The sequence below is a fragment of the Tachysurus vachellii genome, chromosome 25 (genome assembly GCF_030014155.1).
Source record: "Tachysurus vachellii isolate PV-2020 chromosome 25, HZAU_Pvac_v1, whole genome shotgun sequence".
NCBI classification, from domain to species: Eukaryota; Metazoa; Chordata; class Actinopteri; order Siluriformes; family Bagridae; genus Tachysurus; species Tachysurus vachellii.
In genome coordinates this window covers 8246349-8263831 of record NC_083484.1, presented here as the reverse complement: position 1 = coordinate 8263831, position 17483 = coordinate 8246349, and the positions used below count along the sequence as shown (strand labels likewise).

The 17483-nt window shown below is 37.2% G+C and overlaps 1 protein-coding gene across 2 annotated transcripts; it reads left to right on the top strand.

Annotated features, from left to right (window-relative positions):
* The first annotated feature begins 9890 nt into the window (after window positions 1-9890).
* Window positions 9891-15270, top strand: chmp4c (charged multivesicular body protein 4C). 2 transcript variants are annotated; one of them, XM_060862090.1, is made up of 5 exons: window positions 9891-10265; window positions 11209-11386; window positions 12538-12646; window positions 14319-14451; window positions 14552-15270. In XM_060862090.1, the coding sequence occupies exons 1-5, from the start codon at window positions 10037-10039 to the stop codon at window positions 14611-14613; spliced, it is 711 nt and encodes a 236-aa protein (XP_060718073.1). In that variant the 5' UTR covers window positions 9891-10036; the 3' UTR covers window positions 14614-15270. The 2 variants fall into 2 exon arrangements, with proteins under 2 accessions (XP_060718073.1, XP_060718074.1); XM_060862091.1 differs by having other exon boundaries at window positions 9893-10265; window positions 14555-15270.
* Window positions 15271-17483: the final 2213 nt, after the last annotated feature.

Here is a 17483-nt window from a genome sequence, read left to right as displayed (position 1 = left end):
TTGTGCAATATGATGCGTTTGTACAATATACAGCAGCAGTAGTGTGTGTAACATATACAGATGATGTGATGACTGACAGTTCTTATAATGCAGTACTTATAGATACAGTATGAAGGAGGGAATATAATTATGGTGAGATGTTAATCAGGGTGATTGTCTGGGGAAAGAAACTGTTCCTGTGTCTGGCAGTTTTGATCAACAAATCTCTGTAGCACCTCCCGGAAGGGAGAAGCTGAAAGAGGTTGTGTCCAGGGTGTGAAGGGTCAGTAGTGAATTCACCTGCCAGGTTTCTGGTTCTTGTATCGTACAAGTCCTGTATTTGGTATTATTTTGGTATTTTATTCACATATCTTGAGTATTAGAAACTGCAAAGCCAATACATAATGTAATTATGTGACCATTTTGCATCACAGACAAATTGGATGCTGAAGAGATGTGCAAACGATATGCAATGTCTAAAAGCCTAGCCACACCACTGGATATAATATGAAAGCCATGATTGTTGCTATTGTAGCAGTAAGGTATGAAAACTAATATACATCCATGGACTGATTAACCTCTTTCAGCACTTTGCTTGTACATGATGAAGAATTTTGTGTATAGTGTAAGGTGAATTTAGGTATATTGGGAAAGTTCTGAAATTTCCATAATAAACATGACTTCCACAAAGTGTAGATCTACATATGAAATGAAAATGTTTCATATTCTAAACAAGCATGGCTTACTTCATAGGATAAATGTTATAGGACTAGGATTGTAAGAATTTGTCCTATAACAAACTTGAACTGAATAATCATGACTTCCCTTATTGTCAAAATTAACTGTACAGCATTTGGGAATTTAGCACACATGTTTGTGCACCTTGTGCACGTTTGTTAGCACATATCTGTGTGAGAAGCTGTTCTTGGTGATGAATAATAATGAAACAGCACACAGAAGTCGTCTCACTGATGAACACCTGCAGTCCATCCCAAAAATCTCCACAACACAGAACCTTACACCAAACCTAAACCAACTTGTTGCCAAGAAAAGATGCCAAGCATCCAGCTCTGACAAAATAGCACAAGAGCAAAGAAAACTGAATGTGTTGATTTGTTGTTATTATTTTTTTTTGCTGAAAAACACAAATTCTATTTATATTTCCAGGGTTTTTTGGACCATGCTCTTATTTTGAATTTGTATGATTTTGACAGGAGATATTTCAGTAGGCATGTTCTCCCCGTGCCTCAGGGGTTTCCTCCGGGTACTCCGGTTTCCTCCCCCGGTCCAAAGACATGCATGGTAGGTTGATTGGCATCTCTGGAAAAATTGTCCCTAGTGTGTGATTGCGTGAGTGAATGAGAGTGTGTGTGTGCCCTGCGATGGGTTGGCACTCCGTCCAGGGTGAATCCTGCCTTGATGCCCGATGACACCTGAGATAGGCACAGGCTCCCCGTGACCCGAGGTAGTTCGGATAAGCGGTAGAAGATGAATGAATGAATGAATATTTCAGTAGGGGTTCAGCGTAAAATCAAAGCTGGCAGCAGGAAGTAGCTGCCATTGGCAGCAGGAAGTCCTGCCATATTAGGAGAGACCTGCTATTTCGTGGCAGCCAATCACTATCGTCCAACGTAGTAGCAACCAATCACATTTAACTGGAAGTCAAGCGACAGCAGCCGGCGAATCTTCAGTAATGGCGGCGGTATTTGGCTCGGTAAATTCTTATATTAATTATCAGATTAATAGTGATGGCGAAGTGAAGCTTTATTGAAGCAGTGAAGCTTTCAACCCAATTGTATCGGGAAAAGGTTCATTACTCGATGCTTTTCAAATCAGAGCTCGATGAGGACCTCTGCTGGTGAAAGCGCTATCACTGAATGTTCCACAACCAAACAACGTATTCATTTTAGAAGCAAAAATTAATGGATTGACAAATTAAAGATAGATTCATAAATAAATGTATCAATATATTAAATACATGACCAAAGCATGCTACATTTGATATGCATGGTAACTCCAAACGACAATGTAATAAAGATAACTTTTTGTATGGTGAATGTGGACATTTTGGCTGTTTTTAGAAAAAAATCAATCTCATGAATGTTGAAGGTACATAAGTGCAGACACTTTTACACGATTATAAATCTGCCTTACAGACTACTGTACTGTAGGCTAGATGGATGCTTTGTTCTTTATTCATTCATTCATTTATTTTCTACCGCTTATCCAAACTTCTCGGGTCACGGGGAGCCTGTGCCTATCTCAGGCGTCATTGGGCATCAAGGCAGGATACACCCTGGACGGAGTGCCAACCCATTGCAGGGCACACACACACTCTCATTCACTCACACAATCACACACTACAGACAAATTTCCAGAGATCATTGTGCTTTATGTTATGTTTTATTAACAATCAGCAGTCAGCAATCAGGTGTCCAAAGAAATGCATACATAGTGATTCGAAATGAATGTTGCTATAAGCTTGGGGGAATTAATTGTAGTGGTTTATGGGTAACTTATGTGGTTAGATTTTTATTTAGGAACAAGATTTCTCCACAGTGCTGGGGTTGAGCCTGTTTCTCTTCTTGCTGACCACTTCATCAGCCATAGTAAATACCCATTCACAGGGCACAGAAGAGGCAGGAGAACACAAAAAGCCCAGGGCCAGCATGTATAAATGGGGGTAAATGTGCTTGTGCGTGTGCCAATACTGAAGTGGATTTTCAGAGCGGGTGATGTTGGGTTCACTTAGGTAGCGCTGAACCTCAATGGTTGCATTGGCATTGACACTCTTCACCTTTCTCATTTCCATCACCCGTTGATCAAGAAGATCCCACAGTCCTCTCCCTGAAAAGTGGAAAAATTCACAAGATTTTATATGTGCAGTAAAATACAATGGGCCCATTATAGACTTTGAGTCCTACCTGAGGTGCCTGCAGCTGCTTTAGAGGTTTCCCCATGCTCTGGTATGTGGTCAGATGCTGTTTCCCTTACCTTTGTTGCACACTCAGCTGTAAACCTTTTTATAGCATTCTGGGCATTTAATGGATTGCAAAACCCAATGGTTTTAAAACGTGGATCCAGGAGCGTGGCAAGGGTCATGTGGCTTGCTGTTTCATAATGAGCCAACCTCTCAGACATTAGTGTTCAGAGGTTGGCGCAGTACTCCAACATTGTGAGGTACTCTGCTGAGATAGAGGAGCCACATCTGTCCTCAGGGACACCAGTGCAGCACCAACTGGTTCACGCTGTTCATAAAGTCTGGACAGCATGTCAAATGTGCTGTTCCAGTGCGTCTCTACTTCCTGCTGCAATTTATGAGCAGGTTTGCCCATCTGTAGCTGGAAATTGACAAGTTGCTCCTTTGCAACAGTGCTTGATCTAAAATAAGCAACAATCTTCATTGCCTTGCTCCTGATGTCTTCAAGCCCTGGGAAGTCAATAGATTTTTTTACAACAAGGTTTAGAGCATGAGCTATGCAAATGGTATGCCTCAGCTGTAAATTGTTGGCACATGCTATCATATTAGCAGCTGCATCAGTGACAAGACATCTAATTTTAGACTGAATCCCCATTCCTCAATGAGAGATGTCTTCACTGCAGCAATGTTTGCTGCTGTATGTGAAACAGGAAATTTTCCTACTCCCAGCAACACCATACTGTAGCAAGTTGTTCTTTACTGTCAATGAAGTGGTCAATGACTTATTTACTGTCAATAAGCTAAATAAGAATCCATATTAATTGATGTCCACATATCCGAAGTTAAAGTCACAGATGTAGCCCTAAGCACTTCTTCTTTAGCTCTCTCTTTCTCCTCTGTATACCTTTTCTCCACCATTGTCTTCAGAGTTTGCCTTGATGGGAGCATGTATGTAGGATCCAAGAGGCTGACAAAATTTCTGAAGCCAACATCCTCCACAGTGGTAAAAGGCTGTGAGTCTTGGATAATCATGTTCACAAGAGCCTCATCAATCTTGTCTTTTTTGTTTCCTACAACATGCACAGACAGAGAGAGAGAGCGAGAGAATGTGTTGATATTTTGACAATAATAAAATAACAGCAGCACTTTTAATCCACTTAATTATCTAATAATTAAACTGAAACAATTGTATAAAATTAAAAGTAGGTTGTAACCTTGGTTGTTGGCTATAACAAACAGAGGATCTGACACTGTCATGCTTTGCACGAAAATGCCTCAACATGGATGATGTATTATTGTTATTAAAGGCCAGCTGCTGGGAGCAAATCAAACACTGGACCTAAAAACAGATTAAGGATAGACTTTGTCTCAAAAGTATAAAGTGTGAACCAATTAAAAAAGAGCATGCTATTAAGCGGTGCACAAAAGTTTTTTCTTGCATTCCTATATTTTTCAACTTATTACTACTATCCAATAAATATATATGTGACAAAATATAGGACATGAATCGTTGAATCGTACATTGAATCGTATAATTGCCCAATGATGAGTGAGATTTAAGTTATAAATATAGGCTTCACAACAAAACCATACATATCCACCTTATTGGGCAAAATCAAATAAAAGTGTTCCCACATTTCAGAACGTGATCTTTTTGTAACAGGCTCCATTAACAACAATAAACTCTCCTAAACTCGCTATAAGGTAATCGATAACGCAATACTCCAATACAACCCACGAGGGTGCGCCGCGTGTCGCGCGCTTTTAAACCTTTGAATGAGATAATGAAGCAGTCACGTGGATGTGTGTGAAACGAAGCTTTGGACGTCATTGGTCACGTGATTTTGCCAGAACGAATCAAGCTTCGATACAAAGCTCAATGAAAATCGGTTCATTTTTTTTGACACGCCTCGGAGCTTCGGTGTCACTGCTAACATCACTACAGATTAATAAATAATTGTTGCTCTAAGTTGGATTTTAACTTTTATGTTAGAGACAGTGAATTTGTGACTACTTGAATTGGTTAATTTAATCATTTGTACAAACGCAGCTTGTGCACCGTGTGGTCCTGGTTTGTGAGGGGCGATCATTAACTTCAAATACTAACTTACGTTACCATTGCCATTGAATATTAGCGTTTGTTAACATGTTAACTTAATCTATCTGGAATGTTAAATTTGTCTTTAGTTTGTTCCAAATTGAGAAGTCCGGTGGATACAGACTCATTTAGGAGGAGGGAGCACTTCTGCTGGCTTGACAGTACGTATATATTTTTTCTTTTGCACATTTGATTTAAATGGGGTTAAAATAGAAACTTAGAAATTTAATGGTTTGGCAACATGTCTTCAATTATTCTTTTTAATCATGCTAATTTTTATGCTCCTCAAATTTAAATATTCAGGTGTAACAAATTGGAGAGAGAAGTCTGTGACATGTCAAGAATACTACCAGATGTACACACTGCAGCCCTGCAGACACTGCAATGATGAAATTTATAAGAACTGCTTACCAGGTGTATAAATTATGAATGAAAATGTGATCACTGCTAGCTTCTTAATGACACAATGCAATAAGAATAGTCATTCATGTGGCTGCATCCATGTGTACTGTTAATAAGGTAATTTGGATATTAATGTCAATTTTCTTATGAATCCTCTAGGTTATGTTGGAAGAGGAAAACGAGGAGAAATGCAAGGCTTTTACTCCGGAAAACACCCATCCAGGGTTTTGCAGTGATTGGTGCCAGCTACTGGAGAGTGAAATGCCATTCAATCAACCAGTTCCAATCTAAAAGTCTAGTTAATCTAACTAATCTTTCTTTTTTTTATAACAAACCTTTAACTTAAACTTTTTCTTTCTTTCTAACTAAAATAAAAAATTGTTTTTCTTACTTATCTTCTACACTCCTATCTATCCATAAGTGTAGAATGGTTATAACTTTGTTCTCTTGCAAATGACAAGTAGCCAATGTGTATGTACTGATGTCATTCATGCAGTTGGAAATGTTATAACTGGTGTAAGATTGTGTACGGTAGAGTCTCTGGCCTGCGACCCCATGAGACTTTGGCGCCTGGCTCTACCGATGAAACTATTCTTCGATAAATTTTTACTTACTTGATTGTACCTCATGACTCCTGGTCTTCTTTCATCATACCTGGTCCGGGGTCTTTAAGCTGTTATCCCCTAACACTAGAAACATTTTAAATCATGTTAAACCATGCTAGAACATTGTAAAACTTTTTCAAACTTTCTGGCTAGGCTTTTTCAAGCCAACTTAGTTTTTCTACGAACTTTACAAACTAGTTAGAATTGATCATTCTAATTTCAGAACAACAAATATCAAGCCTGTTTCAAAAGTTACAGCTGTTTTATGAAACCCAGACAAGAATGTATTGAAATATTACAAATGTAAAACTGAACTTAAATGATAGCAAAATATGATTTTAAATAAAGGCCATTGAGACAATGTTTTTTTTTCTTTTAGACAGGACTTTATTAACCTTCATGTTGTCCCTGGGTCTTTTTGTCCCCGCTGGAAGAATTTAATGTGTCATAACTTTGGTTTTCTTCCACATATTTGCCTGAAATTTACCAGGATTGTTCCAAATTATGAACTTTGCAAGCAAAATTAATTTTGTCTATTTTCGTTGAACTATGTGTTCAGAACAGTATATAAAACGCGTTCGTTATCCTCTTGGGTCATTTTGACTCGGCCACATTTAGTGGGGCAATAGGTCACACTTTTGCCCTTTTCAGCGCAATGAACATACATACAGACACAAAAATGCACACGTAAAATCTCCACTAACACACGCACGCAAAACACACACTCACACCCCACACACAAATTGGGCATTGCATTTCATTAGGCCTCCAGAAAAGAAAAAAAAGGCAAACATTTGTAAATATTTCACACTTTTGATATGCCTTCGCCTAGCAGAGGGCAAAATATGATCTACCGAAATGATGCTACCCACACACACACACACACACACACACACACACACACAGTCAAACACTGTACAAAGCATTGGGCATTGCAATTCAGTTGGCCTCCAGACAAAAAAAAAGCTACACATTTGTAAACATTTCTCACACACACACTCATACACACACATGCACACACATGCACACACACACAAACACACACACACATATTGGGCATTGCATTTCATTAGGCCTCCAGAAAAAAAAAGCTACACATTTGTAAATATTTCTCACTTTTAATATACCTTTGCCTAGCAGAGGGCAAAATATGATCTACCGAAATGATGCTACACACACACACACAAGCACTGGGCATAGCAATTCATTAGGCCTCAAGAAAAAACAAAAGCTACTCATTTGTAAATATTTCACACTTGTTAGATGCATTTGTCCAGCTGGGGGCAAAATCTGATCTACCAACAAGCTTTACACACACACACACACACACACACACACACACACACACACACACACACACACACGCATTATCCATTGCAATTCATTGGGCCTCCAAAAAAACAAAAACAATCATTTGTAAATATTTCACACTTGTTATATGCATTTGTCCAGCTGGGGACAATATCTTCTCTTTTCTTCTTCTTCTACCAACAATCTTTACACACACACACGTTGTGTTTTCATATTCAAATCATATTTGTTTCCTCTCTCTTATTTATGAATTTAGTTGCATCAGTCAGCGTTGGCCTGGAGATATGCTGAGTAATGTTTGACATTTATCAGTCAGTGGCAAAATTCCATAAGGGTTATCATTCATAAATTAAGTATAATAAAACAAAACATAAGGAGGTAAACAAAGTTTTATTCACATGAAATTATGGCATGTTTTTGAGTGTGTGTGTGTGTGTGTGTGTGTGTGTGTGTGTGTGTGTGTGTGTGTGTGTGTAGCCTGTTGGTTGATCAGATGACATCAGGTGGGCAAAATACATATTACAAGTGTAAAATAGATATTATACACAGAATGGTGCTAATTATAGAATTTTTGTTTTATAAGCATTCAAGTCAATTTGGCCTGTAAAAAAACAGGTTTTATTATTTGCTGACATTAAAAATGGTCAAAATGGTTTCAAAACAATCTCCTGCCCTTGATATATACCAGCCTGTAATCGTGCATCAACTTTTGTGCCTCTATAGTGAAAATAATTCAAAATGTCTGTTTTTTTTTTTTTACTAAAAAATGAGGCATTTTTGTATATAAATAAGGCTTATTATACCAAATATATTTTTTTTGCAAAATATATGTTAATATGTTGGAAACAAGTTAGACTAAAAAGGAAAAAAAAAAAAAAAAAAGACAAGGTCAAGTTGACTCAGCGCTCCTAATTTGTATAGGAGGACAATACAAGGGTTAATGAATGTTTATGTACATTTAATAAATATACAATATGATTATATAGGCATTCAAGTATGTATATATTTCATTAATTAACAAACATGTACACTCATTCATAAATTATATTTATACACGTACAAATTCATAATTTCAAGTGTAGCTTTTTGTTTTTGTATTATGTCTATGATCTTCGTTACTTGATTTATATTTGATAAAACTTTAAATCAAATACAAAATAATTACACATTTAAGTATTTTAAATAAGTACTAAAATTAAATATAAATTGATAATTTATTAATAATTTATTTGCCTTGCTAAAAGCGTCATCCACCTCCGACTTCCCGTTATTAGTGTCAGCTTCTTCCTGCTGCCAGCTGCCGATTTTTCGCTGAACCCCTCTCAGATATTTTTATGGAGAGCAAAATATTTAAAGATATTTAAAGTTTAAGATTATTTTTTATAAAATGTTTTGATTTGTTATTTGTACTTTTGGGGAATAGCAGAATTTTCTTTGCAGCATGTTCATAGTTGTAACATTTTTTTAGTTTATATAAAGTTTACGTTTATTTTTACTGGAATAATATCAGGGTTCCCACTCTTTTTCAGAGATCATTTTCTAGGACTTTTCCAGGACATTTCAAATTTAGCAAAAAAAGACAAGGCTCACAGATTCATGGCCTAAAGTAATATGTTCTTCTCTACAGAAGTCTTAAAAACAACGTACACTTTATGGCTTAAAGCACTTTAAGTATTACTTAACTATACTTTTAAAGACAATTTGTCATGTGAATGAAATTTCAACATTTATAAAATAAAAAAGTTTATTAAGCTTTAGTTTGCTGTGCATTCCCCTTGCACATGATATTCAGATTAACAAGGTTAATATAACCTGCTTACCCGTCACCATTTGCTGAAAACATCCAAGCACTTAAACCATTCCTAGCACCCGGAACCGCCACGACAAGACAGCGTCATCCGTCACAGCAAGATTAAACAGCATAACAAAAACCCGTCAAAACTCAGCGTCCCTGAACAGAGCGCGTTCTGTTACTAACGTTGATTGTTTCGACCAGAGTTGTAAACTGTTCTTTAAATGATCAAGAACATTTAAAAATAATAATTTTCCAGGACAACAAGATTTTTTCCAGAACAATTTATGTCTTCTCTCATTTTCCATGTGTTTTCCAGGACTGGAACATTGGTCATTAATTTTCCAGGATTTCCAGGTTTTCCAGGACACGTGGGAACCCTGAATATGCCTGTTATATTTATAATAAATACATGCAGAGGTTTGACACCTCTGCTCTACATAGTAAAAACTTTGCTACAAACAGACCCATGACACAGGACAATATTTACTGCTTTGTTGTGATTGAAAACATCCATCCATTTTCTACCGCTTATCCGGGGCCGGGTCGCGGGGGCAGCAGTCTAAGCAGGGGCACCCAGACTTCCCTCTCCCCAGACACTTCCTCCAGCTCTTCCGGGGAATACCGAGGCGTTCCCAGGCCAGCCGAGAGACATAGTCCCTCCAGCGTGTCCTAGGTCTTCCCCGGGGCCTCCTCCCTGTTGAACATGCCCGGAACACCTCCCCAGATTGAAAACAAAGCCGCTTTAAGAAACATGTTGCTATCACGTGCGCCCGCCCTTGATTCAGGTGTCTACGTCATTCAGGTGTGTCGTTGTTTTGAAAAGTAGACGGTCAGGAATGTCAACTCTTAACCGCAGTCAATAGACTAAAACCTTCTACATATAACACACAGAGGTAAAATAACACAGATATCAGAGAGAAGCTACAATGAGTAAAGTTGCTAAGTTATTTAAGGGAACTTCGAGTTCGTCTGGAAGTAAATCGAGCTCGAGCTCAAAGGGGAAACACCGCTCGCGCTCAGGCCCGTCGCCTCAGGAGGCTATTCACAAACTGCGAGAGACCGAAGAGATGCTCACGAAAAAACAGGAGTATCTTGAGAAGAAAATCGAGCAGGAGTTAATGATTGCTAAGAAGAACGGCACAAAAAACAAAAGAGGTAAAGCGTGGGTTTAGAAGTTTAACATTTCTCTGCACACATTTCTGGGTCACGAGGCACCTGCTCAAAAAAAAAAAAACAAAAAAAACTGCCAGACCTGTTTAGCCACAATTAGTTTTCCATTAGAAAGATGCATTATATAAACGTTTTTTTGTTAAAGATGTATATTATAGTTATAAAAGATGTATGCTTGATGGTACCATCACAGTGATGGTTAATTTACAGTTAATTACAAAACTATTCTGGCAATAAATAGAATATTCTTGTAAAAATTTGATTTACTGAAACATTATACAAAATAAGAAACAAGATTGTTTTAAAATGTTCTGCTAGGTTTTATTGGACCTATTAACTCATAATTGTTTTGATCTGCAGTTAGTATTTGTGAGAGCAACACCTTGCTGTAACACAAGCCTGTTCTGTGCCTCATTAGACACACCTTTAGTTGCACCCAAAACATCCTGCTAGTTTAGAGTCTTCTCAAATTCCAACCTTAGTCACACCTTGCACTGTGTCACTCCCATTGTATAGTTTCAACATTTGTTGCCATGTGAGAAATGTATTTATTTTAATGCTGAGAAAATATCCTCAGGTTAATCTTATTATTATTTTGAAATCGTAGAAGAACGAGTGCCTTTATTTGTCATTAAATATCTCATTGTTTGTGTAAAAAAATCTGATAAATGCTTGTTTATAAATTTTGATTCTTAAATTGCTATATTTTATTGTTGATGTGCAAAGATATGTTCTAATATGTAAATGTTACTGAAAGGTGTTTTTTTAAGCTCAACAGGAAGGAAGGAAGGTCAAGCCAGAGGGATTGTCCTTGAGACCCTTAATAAATATACTTTTACATCCATTCCATTTTCAGACTTAAAGGCTTAAAGTGTAAAACTTATGGTGTTCAATCTTTGTCATTATTATTGTTATTATTACCACCTAGCTGCACTTCAGGCTCTGAAGAGGAAGAAGCGTCTTGAGCAGCAGCTGATTCAGATTGACGGGACCTTGTCCACCATCGAGTTTCAGCGGGAGGCCCTAGAGAACGCCAATACGAACACAGAGGTCCTGAAAAACATGAGCATGGCTGCTAAAGCAATCAAAGGAGTTCATGAGAAGATGTAAGAAACCTTCAAACAAAGTGACAGGATAGAAACAATGCAAATATATGTAAATCTCAAGTAAACATACAGGCATTATTATTGCATTAATGGCATAATTTGTTTATTACAAAATGCATGTAAGTTAAAGCTATATTTTTATTTGACTATAATAATATTTCTATCAAAAATGGGTGAGAAATTAAAAAAAGAATTGTCTTAATGTGTTGGGCCACAGCAAGCTACCAGATCAGCTTCAATACACCTTTGTGAATTTTACAAGTTTCTGAATCTGTACTACTTGATTAATTTCAATACAATTTATTTGCGTAGGGCTTTTAACAATAGACATTATCTCAAAGCAGCGTTCCAGAAGTATAGAAACATAGAATAAAAAAAATTTTTTGTTTCAAATTACGTCACTATCAGTAACCTATATCCTTGCATTTATCTATACATTTACTACTGAGATAAAAAACATTTTTCAACAGATTTTCTCTCAGTTTTTGATGGCGGTGGACTTATCACTAAGGATTATGGCACATGACTTATCATTTTCTTTGCAATCAAGCCATTGAGTAAGCCTTCCTACCCTGTTGATGGGGTGTAGACACTAAAAAATATTGTTTCCATCAGGAAAGTATTGTTGAATTGTAAGATATAAGAGAGCTTTCTTAATTAGGATCTAGTTACGATTTGCAGTGATGCCTCCCTCAAAGTGCTCCAGAACAACAGTGCCACTATTTTCCTCTTAATTTGTCACTTTTTCTTTTGTTTGCTTTTTTGTTTGTGTTTGTTTAGTAGGTTTTATTTGATCCTTCATTTGGGATATAAAAAAGGGATTAGTTAAATTAACAGGCTTAACTGGGGGATGTGGTAGCTTAGTGCTTTAGCTTAGTGGGTAGGTGTTGGAAGACTAATAGGAAGGTTGTGAGTTCAAATCCCAGGTTTACCAAGCTGCCCCTAAGGCCGTTAACCGTCAATTGCTCAGTTGTACAAAATCTGGATAAACGCATCTGCCAAAATGACGGAACTGTAACAAAAATTGCAATATGATTGCAAAAACATTGTACTGTTATTACAATAGAATATTTTTGTTAACATTGTACAGTCCTACAGTGAATTTTAAATCGGTCAGATCTTCACCTTGACCTTTTTTCTGTCTTTTTCAGAGATATGGATAATATTGACTCTCTCATGGAGGATATCACAGAGCAGCAGCAAATAGCTCAGGAAATTAGTGATGCTATTTCACAGCCTTTTGGAGATCAGTTTGATGAGGTACCACCATCAATAAAAGTCATCCGTTCTATGTAATCTGTGGTACCATGGTGCACTGTCGAACAGAATACAAAAACATAATGGTGTAAAAAGTGTGTACACCAGTGAGCCATAATATAAAAAGCATTGACAGGTGATGTGAATAACATTTATTATCTGGTTTATCATCACATAACATTTATTCAGTCAAGGGATATATATTAGGCAGCAAATGAACAGTCAGTTCTTGAAGTTGATATGTTGGAAGCAGTAACAATGAGCAAGTGTAAATATCTGAGTGAAGGGCCAAACTGTGATGACTATGTGACAGAGTCAGAGCATCTCTAAAACAGTAGATCTTGTAGAGTGTTCCTGGTATACAGGGGACAGGCTCACTGATGCACATGGAGTACAAAGGCTAGCCCATCTTGTCTGTCTTTTAGAAGAGCTCATAAAAGTTCATGCTGTCTATGACAGAAATGTTTTAGAACACACAGTGCTTTGCATCTTGCTGTGTATGTGACTGTGCAGCCCAGACGAGTACCCATGCTGACCCCGTCAACTGCTGCAAGTGCCTACAATGGAAGAAAGTGGCTGATTCAATGGATGATTCAAGTTTTCCCTTACATCATGTGGATGGCAGGGTGTGTGTGGGCTTACATGGGGAAGAGATGGTACCAGTATTCACTAAGGGAAGAAGGCAAGCCAGAAGAGGCAGTGTAATAAAAAGCGCTAGGGGTGTCCAATCTTATCCGCAATTAATGGAAGGTGTGAGTGCAGGTTTTCATTCCAGTCAAGCAGGAGCCACTCCTGATTCACATGTTTAATCAGTATCTTTGAATTCAGTAGATTCAGGTGGCTTCTGTCTGGTTAGAATGCAACCTGTGCCAACTAACATGTCTGAATATGGATTATTTAGGATTTTTCTGTAAACAAGCCCAAAAGACCAACCAATGAATACTATAAAAATACAGATGGTATTGAAAAGAGTGTTGGGGTTGGTTTCCTTTTGGATTGTAGATTCATGTATCAGTGACATTTATATATTACACAGAGTAAAATGGCCGCTTGAGTTTATTTCCATTGATATTTTTCTGCACACCTCATCGATACATCTGTAGTACACCAGAAGCAGTGACTAAGAAGGTGCATGTAAAATACAATAACAGGCATAATGAACAAGAATAAGGTTTTTATGTCATCCTTTTTCCCCATAATCCCCCAAAGTTCTTTTGCAAGAGAAACTAACAACAGATAATCATAGAGTATTATCTAAACAAAGTGTCAATAACACAATTAATTCTATGTTTCGTGTTGTTTTAAATTACAGCGTTTCCTGTTTTTGATATTCTGGGGCATGAACTCAGTAGAGCGTTACAGAATTTAAAAAAATGAATGACTGATATGCAGCCTGTCTGTTTCTATTTCTCATATAATGTATTGTTCAACTATAATAATTTTATTGTTATTAATAGATAGTATATTTCAGCCTTTTAGACCTATTAACCATCACTGTGTATAGTAGAAGGAACAAGGAATATTATTATATAGTCAATTGTCAGAGAGCATACTTCAGAAGCAGAGATATTCAGAACTACATAAGAAAGATGGAAATTGTGATTTATTTCTCCAAGTATGTGGACTGGCTGAAGTAATTCCTGCTTTTCCATTTTTGCTGTCTGACTACCTTTAGGATGAGTTGTTGGCTGAGCTAGAAGAGCTGGAGCAGGAGGAACTTGAGGAAAGTATGAAACACATGGGTAGGCTACCCAGTGTACCAGCATCCAAACTGCCCAGCACAAGACCTAGTCAAAAGAGTCATACGAGTAAGAATCTCTGTACTTTACACAATTATGCTCAGTTGCAACCATGTTGAAAGCATTACTGAGAGCTTTGCCAATGGATCTTTTTGTTTTTATTCAACAGCAGCTAAGAAAAGAGTGGAGGATGAAGATGACATGAAGATGTTAGCAGCCTGGGCTTCTTAGTCATCCAAAAACACACACATATACCATACACACAGGTTTTGGGGAAAATGCTGATTGTTTAAGATTTGAAGGACATAATGAAATTCCACACTTTTGACAACACGTATATTATAAAGCGAGTTTATTGTAAAAATGAAGTATCGGCTGAATGAAGGATTGTAGAGAATAGCATGTAAATAGCATGTCAATGAAGCGCTGGTGGGCAGAGTAACAATAAAGGAAGGACACTAGAATTGGGGTGAAAATTTAATTATTTTATTGATTATTTATTTTGCAATTTTTAAAAGAAAATGTCTTGATTATTTCCATAAAGCCCAATTAAAAGTTGTTTTGAATACAATTTCTTCACTGCCTGTCAGTTAATGAACAAAACAAGCATTCTTACTGGTAGTAAATGTACCTCCAATCAGTTAAAAAGACACCTTGTAAATATTGTATTTAGCTATTCCATGTGGATGCACCAATCATATATGATTATAAATTTACAAGTGTAACAATCAGAGTAATTACTTTAAACACTGATCTAAAGAGAAATGACAACGTTTTCATAATATGCTTTGTGTTTGTGTGGAATTTCTCAGTTCCATAAAATAAAACGTGTTAATCAATGGGATTTTCATTGTTATGTAGTAAAGTGCACAAGGGGTCTGAACAGAAGTAAGATTTTTCTTCATACAATTCTTCACAATTCTTTATAACGTACAGTACAATGCAATAAGATAAACAAGTTCACGTGATATTTGTTAAATATTTGTTGCCTTCTGATAGCACTTTCTTAAAGGTATTATTCCTAGACTTAAATGACACTTGATATACCCCTATATACATATTTGTAAATGCTTGCTATAATATAGCTTATAAAATATTGTTTTTGTTAAATTACATTTTTGTTTAGGGTCTGTTGACCTTAAAATCGAAGGAAGAACCTTGATTGTTGAGTCATGCCGATTAATATGCCATTCCTTAATTGTTATCACTCTGACAACCCTGTAATAGTTTAATGTTCTGAACAAACAAACAATGTTCTGTTTGTATTTTTTATGAATATGGATATGAAAACCCGGCCTGCTTCTCCTTAGACTGTGCATATAAATAAATGGATTTGAAAAATAAACATCCACATCGAGAGGAGTCAGCTAAGGTGGCTCGGGCATCTGTTCCGGATGCCTCCTGGACGCCTCCCTGGGGAGGTGTTCCGGGCATGCCCAACCGGGAGGAGGCCCCGGGGAAGACCTAGGACACGCTGGAGGGACTCTCGGCTGGCCTGGGAACGCCTCGGTATTCCCCCGGAAGAGCTGGAGGAAGTGTCTGGGGAGAGGGAAGTCTGGGCGTCCCTGCTTAGACTGCTGCCCCCGCGACCCGGCCCCGGATAAGCGGTAGAAAATGGATGGATGGATGGAAAAATAAACAGAAATCAAAATACACAGATAGAATATTGAGGTCCAATGATCTTGCATGTAGTAACAATATACAAAGTGCAGACAGTACAGAAATGGTAAAAAGTGATGTACTACAGCCATGGTCAAAAGTTTAGAGACTGACAAATATTAATTTTTACAAAGTTTGCTGCTTCTGTGTTTTGTCAGATGTTACTATACTAGTATACTAAAGTATAATTAAGGGCATTTCATAATCCTCCAAAAATCTTTGATCTGCAGCTGAATCAACTTTAGAAGATGACTCTGGCACTTGCTGAACATGATTGAACAATGATTTCAAATTTCAGTGATTATTTAATGCAATGAGCAAGCCTGAGGGGAATGAAGTGACTGTGGCAAGGGAAAACTCCCTTAGATGGAAGAGGAAGAAAGAGGAGCCCATCCTTATTTGGCTGACAGTGAAGGGTGTGAGTGTAAATATACAGTCTGACAACTGTGTTGATAAGGAGGTTGTTGTCCTCAAAGACCACATGCAGTTGGCATCTCATTTTAGAAAGTTCGAATACTTTATGAAGCAGAGTCCATCAGGAGCTGGTACATCTTTAGATTTGTTAACATTAACATTAACATTGTTGGCCTCATCTCAGTGAAGGTCCAAAATCTTCATGACACAGAACACAACTGGAGCTGGTACAATCACTGGATGCCTCGGGATGGGTAGAAAACAGTAGCAGTGGAGAGGAATTAGTGTAGCTGCTGTTCATAATATTAGCAAGCACTAGTTCGTAATCAATTCTGAACTTAACAGGTAGACAATGTAAAGATGATAAAATTGGGGTTATATGATCATATTTTCTCGACCTGGTAAGAACTCTTCCTAATGAGGGGCCTAATAACTGTCAACTTGAAGGATTTAGGGACATAACCTAAAGATAATGAGGAGTTAATAATATTGAGTAGAGGTTCACCAGCTGTATGTAACACTTCTTTCAGTAATTTAATTATAATAGGATCTGACAATCATGCTGTTGATTTAGCTGTAGTAATAGGTTTATCTAACTCTTCGTGTCCTGTACTTGTAAAGCACTGTAGTTGTGGGTGTAGAGCTTTAGGTGAGACTGGGTCACGAGATGCAGTCAGGGGTTGAAAATCAACTATTTTTTTCTGATACTTTAAATTTTTATATATATATATATATATATATATATATATATATATATATATATATATATATATATATATATGTGTGTGTGTGTGTGTGTGTGTGTTGGATAAATTAAGTGTACCACTTTATATATATTTTATTAAAATATACTTCCCTAATTTTATTGTTAATGCAATACTTATTATTGGAAGTCCAATCCAATTTCCAATTCATATTCTCAGAGAGACCCAAAACTGCCCCAGTATTGTTTCTATGTAAAGACACACGTGGACAGGGCTGCGCAGCTTGCGTGAAATCGAACACACCACGTTCTCTTAGGAGAATAA

Excerpts from the sequence above, each read along its gene's own strand:
- chmp4c (XM_060862090.1), top strand. The coding sequence starts at position 10,037 with ATGAGTAAAGTTGCTAAGTTATTTAAGGGAACTTCGAGTTCGTCTGGA. Across the intron at positions 10,266-11,208 it reads CGGCACAAAAAACAAAAGAG|CTGCACTTCAGGCTCTGAAG; the intron begins GTAAAGCGTGGG and ends ATTACCACCTAG. Across the intron at positions 12,647-14,318 it reads TTGGAGATCAGTTTGATGAG|GATGAGTTGTTGGCTGAGCT; the intron begins GTACCACCATCA and ends GACTACCTTTAG.